Source organism: Anabrus simplex, chromosome 1 (assembly GCF_040414725.1).
Source record: "Anabrus simplex isolate iqAnaSimp1 chromosome 1, ASM4041472v1, whole genome shotgun sequence".
NCBI lineage: Eukaryota > Metazoa > Arthropoda > Insecta > Orthoptera > Tettigoniidae > Anabrus > Anabrus simplex.
In genome coordinates, this window is record NC_090265.1 from 502,881,155 (window position 1) to 502,906,217 (window position 25,063).

A 25,063-nucleotide genomic window follows, 5' to 3' on the forward strand; every position below is an offset into this window, starting at 1 on the left:
GCCATGTGCGGGACAGATCCTGAATCTAAAATTGATCATTGCATACGAGAAACAGAGAAAACAAGAAATTCATGCTCTCATTTGTGGTCTTTAAAAAGGCCTACAATTCCGTAGATAGGAAAACAATGATTCATATACTAGAAGAAATGGTTTTAGATAGGAAGACAAGAGAACTCATTGAACAGACAGTAAGTGGCACAACATCCGAGGCCAAGTTCACTATGATACTATCGGAATCTTTTGGGATTCAAACAAGGGTCAGGCGGGGAGGTGGACTATCTACACTTCTACTCAATTGTATTCTTGACAATGTGATTGGAGAGTGGCGCCGCAAAATCCAAGGGATAGGTGGTATACGAATGAGATGCAGGAACAAAGGAATTGGAGTTGATTGTTTAGCCTTTGTGGATTAAATAAATTGTGGTGCTGTCAGAGTCAATACAGGAGGCACCATCCAAATTGCCCAAATCCAGGAAGAAACAAGTAAAGCAGGCCTACGAATCTCCGTCGAGAAGACACAATACATGACCAACATCAAAAAAGCCCCTACATTGATGACAGTTGAGAGAAAAAGGATTCAGAAAGTGGACAATTCAAATATCTGGGAGAGTGGATTGAATTTGGCATAAACTAACTATGAACACTCACAACAAGAAGAATATCTCGATCAATGCAAAACTCGGAGAGTACCAGACAGTGATTTTCCAGGAGCCTTTATATGCAGCTGAGTATCTGGACCTGATTTAAAAAAAAAAAATTGGTCAAGAAGTTGGAACTAGTGGAGAGAAAGAATCTGGGACTCCATAGAACAGAGAATCGATCATAAAGAAAGAAAGGAAACCAAGAATTTTACCTCAAGATGGTAAAGACCTCAGATACAATCCGGAAGAGGAGAGCCATGTTCTTCGGGTATACCTGCAGAATGAACCGGGGAAGACTGACCAATCCGATTATAAGATTTTTTTGAGATCAGGAAATGTTCGGTGCGCTGGTATCAGGAGGTGAAGTAGGGCATGGAATAAATGGGAATACAAGGAACGGAAGTCAGCAACAGGGATGCTTACAAGTCGAGGATCAAGGCCACGAAGAGATTTCAAGAAAAATGTTAGATCCCGTACCCAAGCGCCATGGATAGAAGAAATGATGAAGGATGAAAGAGTGCTGGACAAGGATTAAAGCTCAGGCACAGATGAAACTGAATTCGAATTAACGAAGTCCATAGTCGGTAAAACGAAATAATAATAATAATAATAATAATAATAATAATAATAATAATAATAATAATACCGTGTGAGCTGGCCGTGCGGTATGGGTCGCGTAGTTGTGAGTTTGCATTCGGGAGATAGAGGGTTCCAATCCCACCGCCACCACCCACGTTCGCCTCATTCATTTTTAAGAAAATGGTTAGAGGACCTGACTTGAGAGAAAACAGAGTAAAAATATAGTTTCACCCCTTCCAGTACCTGTTAAATTATCGGCCTCAACGACCTCATTGATATTACGAGGTAACGTCTTTACTCTTAGGTGAGTAGGACCTACCGTTGTACAATTGTGCATTTAGCATCTTCAAGAGCATTATCGGCACTCCTGTTTTTAATGTAATTTCATGTACTGGCAGGTCAGGTGGGGCTGCCTGGCCAAGGCGGTAAAGGCGTACTCGGTTCGCCCGGAAGGACGTGGGTTCGAATCCCCGTCCTGAAGTCGTAAAATTTAAGAAATGAGATTTCCACTTCCGGAGGTGCATATGGCCCTGAGGTTCACTCAGACTACACCAAAAATGAGTACCGGCAAAGGCGGCCGGGCGTAAAGCTAACCACTCTACCCCATCGAGTGCCGAGGTTACCTTTACCTTACACCACTCCCATGGCCTTCATGGCCTGTACGGGGATGACTTTGCTTTGCTTTGGCAGGTCAGGTGCAAGAACTCAACTGGATATGAAGGGCATCATCGTTGTACACGACGGAGTTACCTGACGTGTGTTGTAATTTCCCGCCCGGAATTAATTCGCACTATGATTTTCCTTATTTGCGCGACCTGTTCATATTTTAGAGTCGAAATAGCTTATTCACAAAGCTGGTATTTCGAGCACCATGGATATTGTGAATGTATTGAAAAACACTGTTAGCTGATAAATATTGCATTTTCACGACCGCATTGTAATCGAAATCGACTTTCAAACTACTAGGTCATGTTACGTATATATAGTACGTGTTGAAGGGATTTCAAGGAAAGAAAATTGCCAACCGGACACCAAAGGGATCCGAACCCAAAACCTCCTACTGGTGTCCGTTTGGCCATTTTTGTTCTGTACTTAACATCCCTTCAACACGTACTACAAGTACGTAACACTACCTAGTAGGTTGAAAACCGATTTCGATTACTGTCAGCTGAGTTATACTGAGACTGAACGATGTTAGTCAATGTTGCAAGAAAGGTAATATTGTTACCAGAGCCTTATAATTTTAATTTTCTGTTGAATCCTTCTTCCCCCTGACCGCCTAGTTGCACATGTTTGCTGGCTGTGAGAAAAAGCCTTGTATAAGAGCGTTCCGACCTTAAATTGCAGTACAGCGTACATGGAGCACGCTGTTGCGAAATCGACTCGTGTAAATCACGCCCGAGTGTGATTCAAACAGGGCTTCACAGTTCCACATGTTTCGTTTGTAATTTTGTAATTTTTTCATTAATTCATAAATTAATATTTGTAGGATGATAAAATAAATACAACATACCTTAATCACTGGCGTTGCTCTCAGACGTTGGACGTACACCTTTTATCATTTCTGCAACGCCTGATGTTAGCGCTTTGGATGAACCGGGTTCGGGAGATGAACTTGGGGATGATCCGGACGATGAAGAAAGTCGTATTAAAATTTTTTCATCGTCGACATCGTCCTGTAATTCGTCTGCTTTCCACAAATCTCTTTCATTTTTCTTTACTTCGTTCACGTAATTTGCCCAATTGTCTTATGTTTTTATGGCATAAAATGTTAGTTCAGCATTTGGAACAAAACCATGTTCATTACCCGCGTGGACTAAGGCAAATCGCGGTCCTCGGCTTTTCGGTGGCCTAAGTCCCGAACTCACCCCTTCATTGGCGGCCTGCCGTGTACTTTTCACTGTCGTATCCTTCCATTCTTTTGTCACTGTCTGCCCAATATTTACCCATGATTCATCTGTGTAAATTATAGCTTTATTTTATGCCCTCAAACGTTTTATCTCCCTGAGATATCTGTGCCTCCAATTAATAATTTCATCGGTTTCAATGAAAGCTGCTTTATCATCCCGTCTTAAATAACGGAAGCCTATATCATGTACGAAGCGATACAACGTAGTTTTGAAAAATCGTGGCAAGGAATCTTCTTTATTTACCCTACTCAAAATTACGTTCAATGTCGGTGGTATGTTAGCAAATAAAAGAGAGTGAACCACCCGATGCATTCCACTTCGCACAATTTCATCATATTTCATTTTCCTTTCATTCTTCTGCCGTCCTTCCCTCTCTCTCTCTTTTTTTTGTTTTTTTGCGGGAGTTCGCAAAGGACCATGTGTGTGTTCCTTCCTTATAGCATAGATTGTTCTTTCGGAACAACCTGTAGCTTTAGCTGTTTCACTGACTGCGCTGCTCACATTCATAGTCCTTAAAAAATAATCCAGGACACTCATTATAATATTGCGTTCTTTTCCCCTGATTTTACCTACGGAACGTTTCTTTTTAATTCGACGATCCATTGTACATCCTTCTGCACTTTTTCTTCGAACTAAGAACCCCCGCGCGAGCACGAGCACGAACACGAACTGACAACTACACAGACTACACAAAAACAACAAACACAACAAACACAATCCACTTGTCCTCAAGAACTATACATTTATCACTGATCTTGTCCGGTTCCATGGCTAAATGGTTAGCGTGCTGGCCTTTGGTCCAGAGGGCCCCGGGTTCGATTACCGGCCGGGTCGGGGATTTTAACCTTAATTAGTTAATTCAATGGCTCGGGGGGTGGGTGCGTGTGCCGTCTTCAGCATTAGAATTCATCACAGGTAGGGCCCCATTCTTATAGACGCGCAGGTCGCCTATGCACCGTCAACCCGAAAGACTTGCATTCGGCTTCTTCGGAGGCCACACACCATTAAATATTATATATATCACTGATCTTTATTTAATCACTCTTATAATACTGATTAAATGAACACCACTGCACACGGCTGTCAGTATATTTAAAAGCTCAGCCAGCCGAGTCACGCGTGAAACGTAAACAAACGAGACGTTCTCCCTGTCATAAATTAAGAGATAACGAGATAAGGACTCGAGGTATGATGTAAAAATAACTTCCATATCCGAAGACCGTTTGCTTTGCATTAACCACGCCATGATCCTTGTGCACTTTTTCTTCGAAATTAGATCCCCACGCACGAGCACGAGCACGAACTCACGAACCACACAAACGAAATACACTTTCCCCTCAAGAATTGTACATATGTCACTGATATGTATTTAACCACTATTATACATACTACTGACGAAATGAGTACTGCACTGCATGCGACTGTCTGGTAATGTTAAAAGCTCATGTTTGGGAGATCACTACCGGTACTTCTGCCTGCCAGCCAGCCAGCCAGCCAGCCAGCCAGCCGAGTCACGCACGAAACCAAAATTCAAGGAGATATTCTTTCTGTCCCAAATTAAGAACTAAGCAAGATAAGAACTTCGGGATTGTTTTAAAAATAACTTCCATATCTGAAGACCATTTGCTTCGCTTTGACCCCCCATGCAAACTCAATAGGAAAGACGCTGGCCAGCGACTGACTTTTTCGTGACTGCACATAAAATTCCCTGAACATGGCTGAAAATAAACGCATATACTGAATTCTGTTATCATTTAAATTTAAAAATAAACGTATCTACATCGAGCTGAAATGTTTCTTTATCAGCAGTGAAAAAATTAGGAAAATAATGAATATGAAATAGTAGTTATGACATGATAAGTTCTATGCAATGAAGATTTTGCATTTGGCGAAACTTTCCATTATATTACCATTTTCACACTAAATTATTTTTTTAACATTCTTTTGTTAACGGCATCAAATGCGCCTTGAAATTCTGTACATAACCCACTTTAACCGATAACGTTCTGATTTACGGATATTTGGCAAACCCGCTGCATTAGAGTAGGACAGCGCTACCTGCAAAACATGCGAGAAGGAAAGAGACGGAATTATCCCATTACTGCTGTACTGCAATTTAAGGTTGGAACGCTCTTTTTTTTTTTTATAGTCGACGGCCATAAGTAGAGTTTCTTCACTGAAGCTTGCGCTTCGTGCACTTTCATCTCCGTAGAGTTAGTAAATAAGCCCGACAGTGGGGTTCGAACCCACTGTCTCCCGGATGCAAACTCACAGCTGCGTGTCCTCAACCGCACGGCCAACTCGCCCGGTTAATCGCAACTGAACACAGTCTTCTTTTATCAATAAATTCTCCCATATTTATCCTTTTTGGGCTTTCTTTCTACTGGACAGAAACATCACTACTATACTGTAATGTAAGAATTTTCAATCACATAAATATCCATACAGTTTTAACTCTATTGACACTGATGTGTACCGCGGAAAGAGCTTTGTGCCAAACAGCTGAGATTTCAACATGCTCCGCTCGTTACAGTGTATTATGCCTGAAAATGGTTTTCCGTGGTTTACCATTTTTACACCAGACAAATGCTGGGGCTGTACCTTAATTAAGGCCAAAGCCGCTTCCTTCCCACTCCTAGGTCCTTCCTATCCCGTCGTCGCCATAAGACCTATCTGTGTCGGTGCGACGTAAAGCAAGTCGTAAAAAAAGAAAATAAAGCTGCGATTAAGTAACACAAACAAAAAACCAGTACTTTAAGGTTGGGGGTACATATATTTACAATACAATACAGTGGATTTATTTTGTCTGGCAAGATTAAGGCCATTAGGCTCTCTCTCCCATATAACCAGAAAATACAGTATCTACATGTGCAAAATTAGAATAAATACACTTACAATTGTATCGTCTTGCAACTACTAAACAATACAATTTTATGATAAAAATAAAAAATAAAAATAGGAAAAAATTGGAGAATGATTATGTAGATGTTTATTATTAATAATTACACAATTATGACATGATTAGCTAATTTCTATTATTCTTGGTAATAACAATGAGATTATATAAAGTCTCTAGTTTGAGAAAGGCTAAATCTACAATATTTCCATAATATTCGAATAACAATTTAGGACTTCATCTACGTATTACTTAGTAGGTAGCGGTGACAAAGTTGCCTAAAACTAGCAGGTGAGGCTCCTCTGACAGAGTCGGGTAGTGTATTCAATTGTCGTGCCGAAGAAATAACCAATGAGTTTGTGTATCGTGTGGTGTGGCGAGGTGGAATAGATAGGAGTGTAGATTTTGAACGTGTTCCGAAACTATGACTGGATGAGAGGTGGTGAAATTGACTGTACAAGTAGGAAGGTGAGCATGAGGAGAGTATTAGATGAAGAAGGCATAAAGCATGAAGTTTACGGCGCTGTTTGAGTTTTAGACAACCGAGTTCATCGTAGGCAGGTGTAACATGGTGAAAGTAACGTAGATCACATATGTAGCTAACACAGGCGTTTTGTGCGCATTGTAGTTTGTCGTTAAGAGTAGTAGTCAGGTCATTGTACACGGCGTCACAGTAGTCGAAATGAGGTAATACCAGAGTGCGAATGAGGCGTTCTTTTAATACTCGAGAAAATATGTTGCGGAATCTTGTGAGTTAAGTCTCGTAAATAATTTCCTGCAGATGCTGGTAACCTGCTGCTTCCAAGAAAGATGTTCGTCTATCATAACACCGAGATCTTTGACAGATCAACTGAAATCAATTGTTGAATTTTGTAGGTGGAGTTTTGGTAAAGTGAAGTTGCTTATGGTTTTTGAACAAAGCCGTGGATGTGAAATGATTATAGCTTGAGATTGTACGTTATTTAATCTAAGTCCATGCATGTCAGTCCAGTTACAGATTTCTTGCAAGTCTCTATTGACATTTTTAATTTCATCGGTTAGTCTTTCCGGTTCACAGTGCAAGTATAATTGTAGGCCTATATCGTCAGCGTACATGTGGTGTCTGCAGCTGTTTACCGACGACGTAATATAATTGATATAGACAGAAAATTGTATATCATCAGCGTGCATGTGGTGTCTGCAGCTGTTTACCGGCAACGTAATATAATTGATATAAATAGAAAATAGAAACGCTCCTAGGACAGACCCCTGTGGAACACCAACCTCTACGGATCGACAGGATGAGTATTCATTATTGTTATTTCTTACACACTGCAGTCGACCGCGGAGGTATGAATTCATCCACTGAAGACTGCTTGTCCAGAACTGGAGTTTAAATAGTTTGGAAAGTAGTATGTCTACTGAGTCAAAAGCTTTAGAGAAGTCAAGAAGTGCTAGGATGGTAACTACCGGGCGAGTTAGCCATGCGGTTAGGAGCGCGCATCTGTGAGCTCCCATCCCGGAGATAGTGGGTTAGAACCCCACTGTAGGCAGCTCTGAAGTTGGTTTTCCGTGGTTTCCCATTTACACACCAAGCAAATGCTGAGGCTGTACCTTACTTAAGACCACGGCCGCTTCTTCCCCATTCGTAGGCCTTTCCGTCCCATCGTCGAAATAAGACGAATCTGAGTCGGTGTGACGTAAAGCAACTAGCAAAAAAAAAAGGATGGTAACTTGTCTTTTGTCCATCGCCGCTCCGCGTGTGTTTCATTCGTGCTAAATATTCTCGTACATCGTTTTCTCTACGTTCAGATGTGTGCATGTGTTAACGCGTCTAATGGATGTGACCAATGAGAGAGAATGTGTAAGCTGGTACTGGGTCGTTCTGAGGGCTGTACTGATTTCTTGCCTGAAATGAATCTTTCTGGCCACGAGATATTAAATACTAAAGATTTCGAGTGTATCAGTGTGCGACTCTTGCACATCAATGGCATTCTAAGGAAAATAAATATATGTAATCCATCAGATTTATCTCTAAAAGTGAATATTCATGGCTATGAGCAACCAATTACACTACACCTGTCAATATTATCAGTAGGGGAAGTCCGTGTAATTTGGACCTGCGTGTAATTTGGGCCGATAATATTTTTAGTATTTGCAAGATTGGTCGCCACTGTCTGAGGCAAGGTTAGCAAGACAGCCGGGGGTATTTTTCTTCCTGGAAGTTGTTTTGCTAATGGCCTTAAGGTTGAAAGGAGAAGAGGAAAACTATCCTAATACTCACATTCCTTGTAAGCTTGTACAAGTAAGTGTACTGTGAAATATTTATTTCGGCCAAGAGGGTGTTCAGCTTTTACAAGTGCTGATGAAATATATAATGTACTATTACACGTACATTACGTTGTAGTTGATGTGGAAATATAAAGGAGATCGGGACAGACAAAATGTCCGACGGCGACTTCAAGCAGAATAAATGAGCGCAAAGTGTCACCGAAACTCAGATGGACTGCATAATAGAATGGAATCGCGAGGGCCGTGTATAAGAACCTCGGAATGGAGTATGGATCGTATTTTAAAATAATTTAATTCGAATCATTCTTTACTGAAAAAAAAAATAATAGCACACAAAGGAACTGTGAGGAAGATATCACACCATATACATAAAAAAAACTGGTTAAAAGAAAGATTAAAAATGAATGTTATGCCAGATAGCCTATGAGCAGAGAAAAATACGACAAGAGAATCCGTAATCTCAAAAATAGATAATAATAGAAGGAGATATCTGCACCATTACATCGGGAAGCAACGAGAGGGCTATTCGTACCTCTAGGCAATCCACTACAAGAAAAGAATGAGCAGAATTAATTACTTAAGATTCATATTAGCCGAGGGAAATTATAATTAACAAGCAGAAGTTATATCCATATATTTATACCGTATTGATACGCATCACAAGTAGATCAAGAAATTGTAATATAAGTGGTTATATGAATAGTATAATTATGTATTCTGTCATCCGAATGTTCTTTCATGTTTTCATGAACGAGTGTGAAACCATGGAGTCTTGCTAAACGTGGGAGTGGATTGCCCAGAATTACATAATGAGGCGCAAGATGACAATTCATAGTGACCTGAGATGAGGTACTGAAGACCAGATGCCGGCCGCAAGGATCGCATGTAGCAGCTGTGAAGAAGAAGCCAGCTCGGAAGGGTGACGGATGCGAGACAAGTTTATTGTTTTCAAAACTCTTTGTATTATTTGGTAGATAATATTCATTAAATTTCAATTGCCATTTATATTTAAACCAGGTGCCAAACATGACCTACAGAAACTAATTTATGTCAGATAAACTGACAAATGATGTTTGTGGTAGTCCATATGTAAGAAGTGACATTCGTTTTAAGTAAACTCTAACCTCAGCCACGGCTGTCTTAATGTCATAAAGGAATGTATTGTGTATGAAGATAAGATCCCAAATCATACGAAAGGGCAATTCTGTCGTATTTTAGAAAGTATTGGGAAGGATACCTCCTGTGTGAGATGTAGATTGTTTTTAGGAGGCATGTATATTGACATACATGACTACGACTATATAAGGCAAAGAAGAAATGGATCCTATATGAATTATAGGCAAATACGGAAGTAATATCGTCGAGGGAAGGTTAATATTGTAATGAATGAGTGATTTTTAAGATGATTTGAGATGAGAAGAGTTGTGACTACGATGATATAGATTTGAATTGAGTATTTATGAAAATGTAGAGATACGAATGTATATGCGTCGGCAACTATGAAGAAAGAAGAAGGTATTGCGAAATTAAATGGCACATGAGATAGGATCGTAGTTGAGTAATATTGTATGGCAGGGTTTGAGTCCAGAAGTGAATAGACGAGTATGCTCACAGCGGAGTCCCATATTGAATAAAAGTTCGTAGTAATGAACAGTAGTCAGCTGATATCCTCCATATTTGTTAATATATGTTGATATAAGGATTTGTAGTTGGAATAAACAACATGTTTAGAGTTTCTCCTTCCCAAATAAAGTTAATACTGAGATCACGATCCAGTTCAGTGAATGGCACTACTGAATAACTATAGATGTTAATGTATTATATATCAAAGATAAAAGCACAATACATATTGGCACAATCTCAGATTCTAATGCTAATTTATGATTAATGAAGGTTAGGCCTGGCATATTTATGTTTGCTAATGTGATATATGATTTTAAAATATGAAGGACATGGGTGAATATATTTTATTTGGCAATGATTAGCCTTATGACAGCGAATAATTGCTGTATATGAGAAACTTATTTAGCATCCCGAAACCCAAAAGTCAACGAAAGTCATAATAAGATACCAGACAAGCAGATAACATTATAATAAGGTTCCAAATAATAAAATTACAGAGGATAGGGTTCCTGATAATAAAATTTCATATAATAAAGATGATAAATGATGAGATTCAGATTGAAACTTTAGAATTATGTGATATAGATCAATTCAGATTCAGATTATGATCAATCTAAATATATTATCCTTTAAATAGGGCATTTTACTAGCGATGTTAAACTCCAATTCTCCAATAGTGGAGTAGATCAAAGATTGAATGAAGAAAGTAGATTAAAATGATGAGAAGTGTCAGGTTTAAAGAATGATCAGTTTTAGTTAAAGGAGCCTATTTCAAATATGACTATAATGCAAATGAAATGTAAATACGAAGGACTATTGTACAAATGAACATTTTCCGTGGATGTTTACTTCATCAGAGAAAATGAGTTGTACAGAAGCACATTGTTCTCTTCCCATATATTCTTTTCCTTTTTCTTAAAGTTATTATATTTGATATATAATTAGAAATAAGGATTAATTTTGTTTGTTATTTATAAGGATTATCACAGATTAAGATAAATAGAATTTAGGTTTGAATTTTCGGCACTGACACATTGGCAAAGTCTGCCAGATGGAGACGTCCATTCGGCAGGGTTGCGATTGATGGAATAATATTTCGTTTGCAATAGGAAGCTGATCTTTCTCGGAACCCACGTACAAATTATATGAAATTATAAAATTTCCCTGAGAAGCTGGCCGGGAACTCTTTACGTCGGATTGGACGCAGGTGAGGTAGAATATGTAGGTTTAAACATAGTTTCAATCATAAATGTTTAGTACTTAAGTACACATTATTTAGTGTTTGATTAGATCTTTGCATGTTGTGTAATTTGGACTGCTCGAGAGTGTGTAATTTCGATCGTTGCAACAATTGTACCGTAATAATTACGTTTCTTCGTAGTTTTACTGGTTATTCTAAAAACTTGTTTTATAACTTGAGGCAGGCCCTGCGATGTAGGGGTAGAGTTCCTGCCTCTTACCCGGAGGACCCGGGTACGATTCTCGGCCTGGTTGGGGATTTTTACCTGGATCTGAGGGCTGATCCGAGATCCACTCAGCCTACGTTATTACAGTTGAGGAGCTCTCTGACAGTGAAATGGCGGCCCCGGTCTTGAAAGCCAAGAATAATGGCCGACAGGATTCGTCATCCTGAGCCCACGACACCTTGTAATATGCAGGCCTTCGGGTTGAGCAGATGTCGAGAAACTGTTCACTACAGACGCAAGAAAAAAAAAAACACAAACAGTTTGCATTGTATGTGACAAGTATTATGACGACGATTGGATTTAGTGCAATAGTTGCAAAAATGGGGGGGGGGCACATGAAAATCGCACGAAACTTCAGGATGAATTGTTTTATCACTGTCCTACATGCCAAAAGTGACGACCACAATTAATACTGCCGTATTTTATTGCTTAGTATTTCATAATAAATATATTAAATACATTCTAAGTGCTTAAATTTACTAGTCCAAATTACACGATCACCTGATCCAAGTTACACGCTATCGGTCCAAATTACACGAAAACAAAATTTAAAATAACTATTACTTTTAAACAAATGTTAAAAATAATACTAACATTAAACTTCACCAAATCATTTGATACACTGTACTAATTATCGTGTATAAAGTTTGAGAAATTTTCATTACGGTCCATAGAGTTATGGACGTTCAAATTTACGTGGACCAAATTACACGGACTTACCTTACTGTAGGAAATATGTCGAGAAATCAGCATTAACTTCTGATTATAATGAAGAGTAACAGTAAGTCAACCCACTGGTTACAAAACAAATCGTTTTTGTTAGCCTACTTCTAACATTGGGACCATGCAAGTATGACCTGCCAACACAATGTATACGTATATTCGTACACTCTTTCACAATCATCTTGATCAATCTGATGACATGAGTCAGGATATTCTCTTTCATTCTCAATCAGTGAAAGAAAAATGTCATCCCGTATATTTCCTAAAGCACTGATTTCTTTCCTCAAGGTAACGTCCAAAAGTCTCACTCACGCAGAAAGGAAATTAAAACCGCGAAGTCAGCGCAAGTACAAAATTGTCACGCAAATTATTATTTAATCCGCACGAAAATGAATTTCAAAGAAACATAACCCATGAAATGATATATCAGTGCACTTTATGAACCTCTCCGTGCAGCCATAGAGACTGACATTTTCCTTCAGAGAAGTACATATTTCAATTAATTGGGAAGCTACAGTATGAAAGTGCCAAACAAGCCAGCTTTTGCCAAACAGAGCGTTCGCTCAAATTCGCATGCGACTGCAGAGCCAGTGTAAGCTCTGGCGCATATTTTACTAAATCTATGCTCGTTCCCCTTGTTACAACTGGCACTGTCAAGTGTCCGAGGGGGTTACACAACGCAATTGGTCATAGTATTATAACCGAAATCCAATAATTTACCAAGAAGAAGAAGAAGAGGAGGAATAAGAAGAAGTGCCTGAAGGAAGTCTCTCTCATCGCCAGCTTCGCCTGGCTAGAGATGGGAGTGTTATACAAACGTCCATTCGTGGCCTGCTTTGGGAGAGACAATACAGTACATTCAACTACCAGGACCGGTTAACCTTTCTTTTACAATAAAAACGTATGAGGTATGGAAGATCAGAATTTACTATTTCTCTTTTATTCGTTATAACGGATTTTGTTTAGTCTAAGATTAACATGAACGACGATAGGACTCGGGGAAAAAAGTAAAATATCGAAATAGTTCCGACCTGTCCCGAGCTGTCAGCGAAGAAATGGCGTGAAATGAAATTAGTAGACGAATAAGTTTGACTGGCTCCATTAAAAGTAGGAAAGATCACAATATGAAGGTAAAGTTGGAATTCAAGAGGACAATTTGGGGCAAGTATTCATTTATAGGAAGGGGAGTTAGGGATTGGAATAACTTACCAAGGGAGTTCAATAAATTTCCAGTCTCATTGAAATCATTTTAGAAGAGGCTAAGAAAACAACAGATAGGGAATCTGCGACCTGAGCGACTGCCCTAAATGCAGATCAGTATTGATTGATTTTTATAGTTCCGCTATTACTCTCCTTAAAATCGTCCGACTCCTCGGCTGGATGGTAAGCGTCGAGGCCTTCTGTTCAGAGGGTCCCGGGTTCGATTTTCGGCCAGGTCGGGCGATTTTAACCGCGTCTCATTAATTCTTCTGACACGGGGACTGGAGTAGTAGGGCAAGTCCGGTTCTAAAACAATGGGGGCTGAGTCAGCATTATCCCACGAGGTCATTGACCCATAGTTGAGTAGTATGGCTATGGTGGTTCGCGGATTTTGCGTACGAGAGCAAGCCTAACCTCACATACGCAATTTTGGAGGGCCTAACCTCACAGACGCCATTTTAATGTTGAGTAGTTAGCCTACCTGCATTCTATACCCAAGTAGTATGCCAGTGCCCGTTCTATGCTAAATAACGTCATATCCCTGCGTACGAGAAAAAGCCTAACCTCACAGATGTTATTTTGCAGGGGCCTAACCTCACAGATGTCATTGGTGGGCACGAGTATTATGGCTAGGTATATTCTACCGAGCTTAAGTACGTGAGCAAGCCTAACCTTAAATGCGCCATTGGAAAGGTCTAGAGTACTTTTTGACCCCTTTGTTATCCTCACTGAGTGTTTTAGATCGCATGACGTCATGGACCACTTTGGAGGAGGCGAATCGAACAGGTCCCCCAGGAGGAGTCGAGTCGGAAAGGTCAGTACGTGAGCAATGCTAACCTGACGGACCCCTTTGGAGGAGCCGAATCGAACGGGTCCCCTAGGAGGAACGAGTCGGAAAGGTCAGTACTTGAGCAATGCTAACCTGACGGACACCTTTGGAGGAGCCGAATCGATTTGGCTGCCGTGTACGAGAGCAAGTCCAACCTCACAGGCGCCATTTCGAGAGGCCTAACCTCACAGACGGCATTGGTGGGACATTTTTATAACCAGATGCCCTTCCTGACGTCAGGGAAGATATCCGTTTCTTTACGGTGTTGGGTTTGTGATGAGATGAATGTGATAAGGTGGATTTTTTAATAACCGGATGCCTTTCCTGACGTCAAACTCATTAGGGAAAATAATAAGGTCAAGGTCGTTATTTTATAACCGGATGCCCTTCCTGACGTCAGCGAAGATATCCGTTTCTCTACTGTGTTGGGTTTGTGGTGAGATGAATCTGATAAGATTGATTTTTATGACCGGATGCCCTTCCTGACGCCAGGGAAGATAACAGTTTATTTACGGTGTTGGGTTTGTGGTGAGACGAATCTGATAAGACGGATTTTTTATTACCGGAGGCCCTTCCTGATGACAACCTCATGAGGGAATATAATAAGTTCAAAATCGATTTTTATAACCGGATGCCCTTCCGACGCCAGGGAAATATCCCTTTCTCTACGGTGTTGGGTTTGTGGTGAGATGAATCTGTTAAGATTGATTTTTTATAACCGGATGCCCATCCTGACGTCAACCTCATCAGGGAAGATAAAACTGAATGACATTATATGTGATAGAAGGGCAAACTTTTGCAGGTTTATCTCACATCATACACTACAGTGTAGATAAACGGGGTAAGGGTTGAATCTTTTCAGATAGATTTTTAATAATCGGATGCTCTTCCTGACGTCAGGGAAGACGAAATGAATGACAAGATAGTAAGAAAGGAGAGGGGAAAACCTTCTCTTGTCGAAAGGCATTGAGAGGTTTGTTCAAGCCTTTACGTCTCCATCGGACGAACAAATAACCATTAACAGCATTATATGCCTTCACTGCGGAGAGGATTGGAATTTAATCAAGTAATCTAGTAATTAGAAACTGTATACAACTGGATGCCTTTCTTGACGTCAATCTCATCAGGGATGATAATAAGATGAAATGAATGACATGTTGTACATATGATAGTAGGAAGGGAGAGGGTAAAACCCGGTAGTGGCACATACCCTTCTCCTGTCGAATAGCATCAAGAGGTCTGCACAAGGCTTTACGTCTCCATCCGACAGACAAATAACTATCAACACCGTTATATGTCCCTCACTGCAGAGAGGACTGGAATGTAATCAAAGCTTTTCTAGCACACACAATCTAATAATTAGAAATAGTATACCACCACCTACCTTACCCTCTCATAGTGAATGGCTCGGACGCTTGAGACGCTGGCCTTCCCATCGCAAACTGTGTAGATTCAATGAGTCAGCGCTGAGTCAGCATTTTTCCACGACGTCATTGTCCCTTAGTTGATTAGTAAGTCTAGGGGTTTTTGACCAGAGGTCATTGAACCCTAGTTCGGTAGTATGGCTACGGTGGTTCGCGGATTTTGCATACGAAAGCAAGCTTAACCTCGCATTCGCAATTTTGGATGGGTGTAACCTCACAGACGCCATTTTGACGTTCGGTCGATAGCCTATGTGCATTCTGTACCCGAGTAGTATATCAATGCACGTTCTATGCGGTATAACATCATATCCTTGCGTACTCGAGCAAGCCTAACCTCACATATGTCATTTTGGAGAGGCCTAACCTCACAGAGGCCATTTTTGGGTATGAGTAGTTTGGCTAGGTACATTCTATGTACTGTATACCGAGCTTGCGTACGTGAGCAAGCCTAAACTAACATTCACTATTGGATTGACCTGGGGTACTTATAACCCCTCTGCTATCCTCACTGAATGTTTTTGACCGCATGACGTCATGGTCCACTTTGGAGGAGCCGAATCGGACAAACCCCCTTGGAGGAGCCGAGTCGGAAAGGTCAGTATGAAAGCAATGCTAATGGAGGAGTCGATTCGATTGGGCGCCCGCGGACGACAGCAATCCTAATATCAAAGATGCCATTTCGGGGGGGTGCTAACCTCACAGACGGCATTGGAGGGGTATTTTTATAAACGACAACCTCGTTAGGGAAGATAATATGGTCAAGATCGATTTTTATAGCCGTATGCACGTAGACTATCTACCCAACATCATAATTGCGTATGCGAGGTTAAGCTTGCTCTCGTACGCAAAATCCGCGAACCACCGTAGCCATACTACTCAACTAGGGGTCAATGACCTCGGTTCAAAACACCCCTAGCCTTACTACTCAACTCAACTTCGTGGGCAAATGCTGACTCAGCACCCATTGTTTTAGAACCGGCCCTGCTTTACGACCTACTGGGTGTTTGTGTTTGTCCCAACTCTTTCGTCTTCATATTCAGACAATACACTACACTACCAATCACCACAGGAACACTCAACAATGATTACTTCTCTCGACCTGAGTTTGGCAGTTTGGCGTCAGGAAGGGTATCTAGTCGTAAAACAGGGCCATATCTACATGTGCGACACAGTCGGACCCGCGAGCCTGCAGGTGTGGGAAAAGCGGTAGAGGAAGAAAAGAGGAAGAAGAGTTTATTCGCCCAAAATCGACTTTCACAGCACATGAGATCAAATATTTTATTTTCTACAACTGTTGTTTATTTACCGTTTATCGATAGGACGCGTATTAACGAAGCTATTTGATATAGTTTTAAAGCTTCCCTAAACTACCATTTCACCCAGCGTGAATAAAAGTATCTATAGCCAAGTTTGTAATCTCTTATCCGTTGACCTTAAATGTGATCACTTTCCATTAAAATATATTCAGCCGTTTTCTCATATTGCGCAAGCGTACGCACGGATAGGCAGAGAGAGAGACATGACGGGAATATAAAAAAATAAACATTTCATTTCTTCTTATTCTGGACGTGACCGACACTCAAATATAAAAAATTCTGACAAAACTACAGGCTAAACTCGTATGTATGTATGTATGTATGTATGTATGTATGTATGTATGTATGTATGTATATATGTATGGTCCGCCTCCGTAGCATAACGGTTAGTGTTATTAGCTGCCGTCCTCGGGGGCCCGGGTTCGATTCCCGGTACTGCCAGAAATTTAAGAATGGCAGGAGGGCTGGTATGTGGTTGAAATGGTACATGCAGCTCACCTCCAATGGGGGTGTGCCTGAAAAGAGCTGCACCACCTCGGGATGAGGACACGAGTTTTACTTTATGTATGTATATATGTATGGTCCGACTCGTTGGCTGAATTTTCAGCGTACTGGCCTTCGGTTCAGAGGGTCCCAGGTTCGATTCCCGGCCGGGTCGGGGATTTTAACCTTCATTGGTTAATTCCAATGGCCCGGGGGCTGGGTGTTTGTGCTGTCCCCAACATCCCTGCAACTCACACACCACACATAACACTATCCTCCACCGCAATAACACGCTGTTACCTACATATGGCAGATGCCGCCCACCCTCATCGGAGGGTCTGCCTTACAAGGACTGCACTCGGCTAGAAATAGCCACACGAAATTAATTAATTATGCATGTATGTATATTGGGTCTTTGCCCGCAGGCTTGTTGGATACCCCTTAGGTCCACTATCAACTGTCATAAAGTGTTATACTAAATAAATAACGGGTGACATAGTTTCGAGTTGTTTTCCTCACATAACCAGAAGGTGCTATTACGAAATGCGCGCGCCGGGCTGAGTGGTTCAGATGGTTAAGGCGCTGGCTTTCTAACCCCAACTTGGCAGGTTCGATCGTTGCTCCGTCCGGTGGTATTTGAAGGTACACAAATACGACAGCCTCGTGTCGGTAGATTTAATGGCACGTAAAAGAACTCCTGCGGGACTAAATTCCGGCACCTCGGCGTCTCCGAAGACCGTAAAAGTAGTTACTGGGACGTAAAGCAAATCCCATTATTATTATTATTATTAATATTATTATTATTATTATTATTATTATTATTATTATTATTATTATTATTATTATTATTATTATTATTATTATTATTATTATTATACGAAATGCGCACTGTTAGCAACACATCCATCATTCCATTCATACCGAGCTCGATAGCTGCAGTCGCTTAAGTGCGCCCAGTATCCAGTACTCGGGAGATCGTGGGTTCGAGCCCCACTGTCGGCAGCCCTGAAGATGGTTTTCCGTGGTTTCCCATTTTCACACCAGGCAAATGCCGGGGCTGTACCTTAATTAAGGCCACGGCCGCTTCCTTCCAATTCCTAGGCCTTTCCTATACCATGGTCGCCGTAAGACATATCTGTGTCGGTGCGACGTAAAGCAAATAGCATTCCATTCATAACAGGTACCGGCTGCAAGGAATGGCATTACTGTCATTGCTCATACATCAGTCACTGTCATATAGTGAGAGCTGAGGATTAGACTGAGACAGGTCAATGAAAGAACAACTGCAGAGATTAAATTCAACGTAACAGTACACATAACCAATGGTAGTGATGCAATCTTTGAGCAATATAATGCCAATTAAAGTATCTCCTAGTAGTGGGATGTAAATAATGACATCAATACAGTGCTCACCTGAACTATAGCCCTGTTCATCTCTGGAAGAGTTCCAGAATACTGCGAGAATACGGCATGCTCGGTTCTCATTGTAATATATCTGTCTTCCCCCCCCCCCCAGTATAAGTCGTTTCCAAACCTATAATTTCTCCTTGTATACCCGCTGGCGATGAGGTCTTTTTTCTTGCACGCTGTTGATGACCTTTCATTCGCCATATCTCTTACAGCTAGCGAACATTAAGTCTGAGGACAAACATAACCGATTTGTGATGCTAGTCTCTAACTTTCAGTTAACAGAACAAGGTGTAGAGTACCAAAGCGAGTTGGCCGTGTGGTTAGGGGCGCGCAGCTGTGAGCTTGCATTCGGGAGATAGTGAGTTCGAACTCCACTGGCGGCAGCCCTGAAGATGGTTTTCCGTAGTTTCCATTTTCACACCAGAAAACTGCTGGGACTATACCTTAATTAATGTTACGTCCGCTTCCTTCCCACTCCTCTCCCATCGTCTTCATAAGACCTATCTGTGTCAGTATGAAATAAAGCAGACTGTAAAAAGAAAGAAAAGAGAGTAACCAACTGCTACATCAAAAAAATGGTCTGATAGCTACAACACATAGAGAAAGACGCGAGAAGAGAAATGAACGCTAGCAAGTGGCAACAGATAATTATAACAGAAGCCAGTAATCTATAAAGGCTACGAGTAGGATAGAAGGAAACTATCAGAAACATGGCCCATTTTACGTGTTTCTACTCTCATAATGTTTCTACCTCTTAATGGCGGAATGTTTAAAGATTAATTCTTAGCTGTTACTCCTGACTTTTGATTTAAGAGGAACAGCGCTCTCTTCAGTTCGGCAATTCTTTAGAAAATATGCATATGCTTTTCGTTATCGACGCATTTATATTTCATCAACGGTGAGCATAATTGATGTAGAAATAATGTACACTTGCCATGGTATCGAACTAACTAGTGATGATGATGGTTATGATCGTTTTATAAGAAAAAAATACGCGTGGTCGTTTCACTCTATTCCCCAGGACGATATTGAAGTTGAATATCGAAAAGAGGTGAAAAACGTACGGGAATGATTAATGGAAGGATATAGGAGGAGGAGGAAAGAAATATCACAGGGGGGTAGATTTGAAAGCGCAAGCCTTGCATGCCCTAATATCACGGAACTGGAAGAAATGCGGTGTTCTACAGTGTCATAAGACCCTAAAAATTACCGGCAGTAACTGACTGACTATTGTTGTTAATTGAGGTGTGATATGGCTCTTCTGCTGTCTCTCATCTCCCCTACATTTGGTTCAGTTAGAAATCAAACCCGTCAACGACGGGCACAAACCAGCTAGTTGTCCCATAAAGAGGAAAAATATAAAATATATTAGAGAACAACAAATAAATAAGTACGATTCAGTAACGTGTATAAATTTACTAATCCCAGACCTTGACGTTTTATAGGGTTATGACACAGCCTTCAAAACAAGACACTGGTCCTTAATGGGTTAACTTTGGCATAGCTCAAGGCGCTTTATGTTCAATTGAACAGGCTGTTTAACTCGGCTACAATATTATCATTGATTATTTTACACTTAATTTTTTTCATGCGAGGTCGTGGTTTTTCAAGGTAGTGTATGATTTCGTTGTACAGTGAAAATAATAATTATTACAGAATTATAATTCTAATAAAAGTTTCCTGTGCTTGTAGTCCGTGCTAGGATTGTATTCGAAGCTTCCGATATTCCACTGGATACTGTGTATTCATTATCCTGACACCAGTCTTAAAAGCATAAGCTGTTACGAAATTCGTTGCAAAACGAGGACACTTAACTCTTTTAAAATTATTTTAACAGGTGTTTTTAACAAAAATTAATAATAAAACAAAATCACGTGACAAGGTTTATTAAACTTTCTGCTAGATCCAAAACATACTATATTTCCCCACTCTAGCTGCCCTTAGAGATTATTAACAACCATGTGAATATTGAGCGAACAAAGTGAAAAATATGCTGCATAAATAAGAATTTAATACTCCTGGAATGAAGACATTCAGAACGAATAAAATGTATTTTATAAGAAGGTACATGCAAGAATGAGATATATTTACACTGAGTTTACTATGCTACAATATCTATATATATATATATATATATATATATAAGTCATTGTATGTATGTGGGTGGGTGGGTGGGTTTGTACCACATCTCCTCCCAAACCCTTGGAGCGATTTCAACCAAATTTGATACACTTATGACTTGGTATCAGGAGACAAACCGCATGGGGGTAAAACATCCCAAACACCGCTGGGGGCGGGGGGCGAGGGGGTCATATATAAAAATAAATGAAAATAGTGTCGAATCCATACTTTTCGAAAATAATGTCGAATACATAGTTTTCGGGGTCGCCAAAGTGAATAGCGACACTCCGGATTTTCAGTATCAGGAGACAAACCACGTGGGGGTAAGACACACCAGGAACCCTTAGGGGGGGGGCGAGGGGGGTCATAAATAAAAATAAACGAAAATAGTGTCGAATCCACACTTTTCGGGGTCGCTGAGATGAATAGTGACACTCCGATATTTTTAAAAGTCCAAGTTCAGCCCCCTTTGGGGTGGGGGCGAGGGGGGAGTGATATATACAAATAATCGAAAATAGTGTCAAATACATAGTTTTCGGGGTCGCCAAAGTGAATAGCGACACTCCGGATTTTTGGTATCAGGAGACAAATCACGTGGGGGTAAGACACCCCAGGAACCCTTAGCGGCGTGGGGCGAGGGGGTCATATATAAAAGTAAATGAAAATAGTGTCGAATCCACACTTTTCGGGGTCACTGAGATGAATAGTGAAACTCCGAATTTTTTAAAAGTCCAAGTTCAGCCCCCTTTGGGGTGGGGGCGAGGGGGGAGTGATATATACACATAATCGAAAATAGTGTCGAGTCCATACTTTTCGTGGTCGCTTAGGTGAATAGTGACATCCCGGGAATTTTTAAATTCCAAGTTCAACCCCCCTTTAGGGTGGGGGACAAGGGGGGAGTGATGTATAAAAATAATCGAAAAGAATGTCGAGTACTCTTCGGGGTCGCTGAGATGAATACTGACACTCCGGATTTTTACTATCAGGAGACAAACCATTTGGGTTAGGGCACCCCAGGAACCCATAGGGGCAGGGGGCGAAGGGGTGAGATATAAAAATCATCGAAGGTAGTGTCGAATGCATACTTTTGGGGTCGGTTAGATGAATAGTGACACCCCGGAAGTTTTTAAGTCCAAGTTCATCCCCCTTTGGGGCGGGGAGCAAGGGGGGTGAGATATAAAAATAATAGTATTTAGTGTCAAATATACAGTTTTCGGGGTCGCCGAGGTGAATAGTAACACTCCGGAATTTTAATATCGGGAGACAAACCACGTGGGAATAAGACACCCCAGGAACCATTAGGGGTGGGGGGCTGGGGGCTTGAGATATGAAAATCATCAAAGTAGTGTCGAATACATACTTTTTGGGGTTGCTGAGATGAATAGTGACACTCCAATTTTTTTAAGACCAAGTTCAGACCCTTTGGCGTGGGGGCGAGGGGGAAGTGATATATACATGTAATCGAAAATTGTGTCGAATACGTACTTTTCGGGGTCGCCAAAGTGAATAGCGAAACTCCGGATTTTTAGTATCAAGAGACAAACCACGTGGGGATAAGACACCCCAGGAAGCATTAGGGGCGGGGGGTAAGGGGGGGTCATATATAAAAATAAACGAAAATAGTGTCGAATCCATACTTTTCGGGGTCGCTTAGATGAACAGTGACATCCCGGGAAATTCTTAATTTCAAGTTCAGCCCCCTTTAGGGTGGGGGGCAAGGGGGAGTTATATAAAAAATAATCGTAATTAGTGTCGAATCCGCAGTTTTAGGGTCGCTGAGGTGAATAGTGGCACTCTGGACATTTAAAGTCCAAATTAAGTCCCCTTTTGTGGTGAGTGGTTAGGAAGGGAGTTAGATATAAAATAATCGAAAATAATGTCACATCCATGGTTTTAGGTGTCGCTTAAATGAGGAGTGACACTCCGGTTGTCGTTTAAGTCCACGTTGATCCCCAATTGCCAGGCGGGTGAGAAGGAGTCAAGAACAGAAAATATCCAAATGACCGAGATTAGGGATGTTTTTTGTACGTTCCAGTATAATTGTCAGCAGAACTTAATACAAATATTACCTACTACCTGAAAAAAATACTAAGGGGGAAAGACACCCCTTGAAGCCTTAGATAAGGGTACGAAATGTAATTAAGACTGAAAATGACCGATATTAGTGTTGAATCCATACGTTTCGGGACTACGGGAACGATTTCAAACAAACTTGGACACTTATGACTTATCATCAGGAGACAAAGTGCGTGGAGGTATGACAACCCTAGCACACCTACGACGGGATGAGATGTAGAAATAATCGAAAATAGTGTCGAATCCATTATTTTCGGGGTCGCTGAGATGAATAGTAACGTTCCATTTTTTTAGAAGTCAAATTTCTGCCTCCTTTCGCATAGCGGTGAGAAAAAGTGAAAAACAAAAATTCGAAAATGACCGAGAGAATGGACGCATGTGTGTATACTGGACCTACTGTCTGGGGTAAGAGACTCCTAGCCTCTAAAGTAGGGGCGAAATGTAAATATTAACCGAAAATGACCGAAATTTGTGTCAAATCTATAGTTTTCGGGGTCGCTGAGATGAACTGTAACACTCTGGATGCCGTTTAAGATAAATCTCAGTCCTACTCGGCAGGCGGATGAGAACTGGCAAAAAATTGAAAACGTCCAAAGGGACAGAGTTTAAGAATGTGTGTATATTTTAGCATATATCTCAATGAAACTTAGTATACACATGACTTACTATATAGAAAACATTACTGTGGGGGTCAGATACACTTAGCCTCCACTGGTGTTGGAGAATGAGAGGGGCTGACTTGCAAAAATAAGGAAAATAACCAATATTAATGTCGAAATCCTTTGTTTATGTGTCGCTGATACGAACTGTGACGCTGTGGATAGCGTTTAAGTCCACGTTCAGCCTCCATCGAGGCAGGAGCTGAGAAGGGCTTAAAAGTAAATAGTATAAAATGACCGAGATTAGTGTCTACTCGAAAATTAAATAATCTAAAACTTGAAATCAGATACATCTAAATAACTATAAAACTACATGATAAGTCGTAAAATCAACATCTCAAAAAGAATCCTAAAAGCATTCACTTCACACTCAATTAACTGGTAATACAAATATTAAAGGTAAACATTCAAAAACTATCCGGGCAACGCCGGGTTCTACAGCTAGTAAGAGCTAAAGAACATTATTGGGAGACTGCAGAAGTATTTAAAATTCCAGGCAAGTAACTCAATGTTGAAAACGTCCGGGATGTGAGCTATTATTTTAGGAAATAAAATATAATAAAGTATGAGAATATATTATTTATTTCCAAAAATTACAATCCTTTTCTCAATCATCGTTACCCGGTCGATTAGATTAGCAGTTTGTCTTTTTCTATCACTACGAACGCTAATGTGAGTCACTGCATTATTTCTCTTCAGCACCACTACGAGCGCTAATGTGAGTCAATGCAGAGTTTCACTTCAGCACCACTACGAACGCTAATATGTGTCACTGCATTGTTTCACTTCAGCACCACTACGAGCGCTAATGTGAGTCAATGCAGAGTTTCACTTCAGCACCACTACGAGCGCTAATGTTAGTCAATGCATTGTTTCACTTCAGCACCACTACGAGCGCTAATGTGAGCCAATGTAGAGTTTCACTTCAGCACCACTACGAACGCTAATATGTGTCACTGCATTGTTTCACTTCAGCACCACTACGAGCGCTAATGTGAGTCAATGCAGAGTTTCACTTCAGCACCACTACGAGCGCTAATGTGAGTCAATGCAGAGTTTCACTTCAGCACCACTACGAACGCTAATATGTGTCACTGCATTGTTTCACTTCAGCACCACTACGAGCGCTAATGTGAGTCAATGCAGAGTTTCACTTCAGCACCACTACGGGCGCTAATGTTAGTCAATGCATTGTTTCACTTCAGCACCACTACGAGCGCTAATGTGAGCCAATGTAGAGTTTCACTTAAGCCCTTATGACTACATTCGGTGTGGATATTTCGAAAGGCGAAAAGATACTGAGGGTATTGGACAAAAGAACACATTGTGGAAAGAATTCTGTAAATCAGTTAATTTTACTAGGATTTGAAGTAAAAAGAAAACGAGTAAAGAAACAAACGATTTTAGGCCGTTATTGGAAAGATTTACTTTCGTGT

General features: G+C 40.7%; 1 protein-coding gene across 1 annotated transcript in view; it reads right to left on the reverse strand.

Annotated features, from left to right (window-relative positions):
- The window catches only part of LOC136874843 (endocuticle structural protein SgAbd-6-like), a 32,244-nt gene extending 13,398 nt beyond the window's left edge, over positions 1-18,846 (reverse strand). Inside the window, exon 1 of the mRNA XM_067148562.2 lies at positions 18,775-18,846. Coding sequence (XP_067004663.2) covers positions 18,775-18,846 — 72 coding nt within the window. The remainder of the gene's footprint in view (positions 1-18,774) is intronic.
- Positions 18,847-25,063: the final 6,217 nt, after the last annotated feature.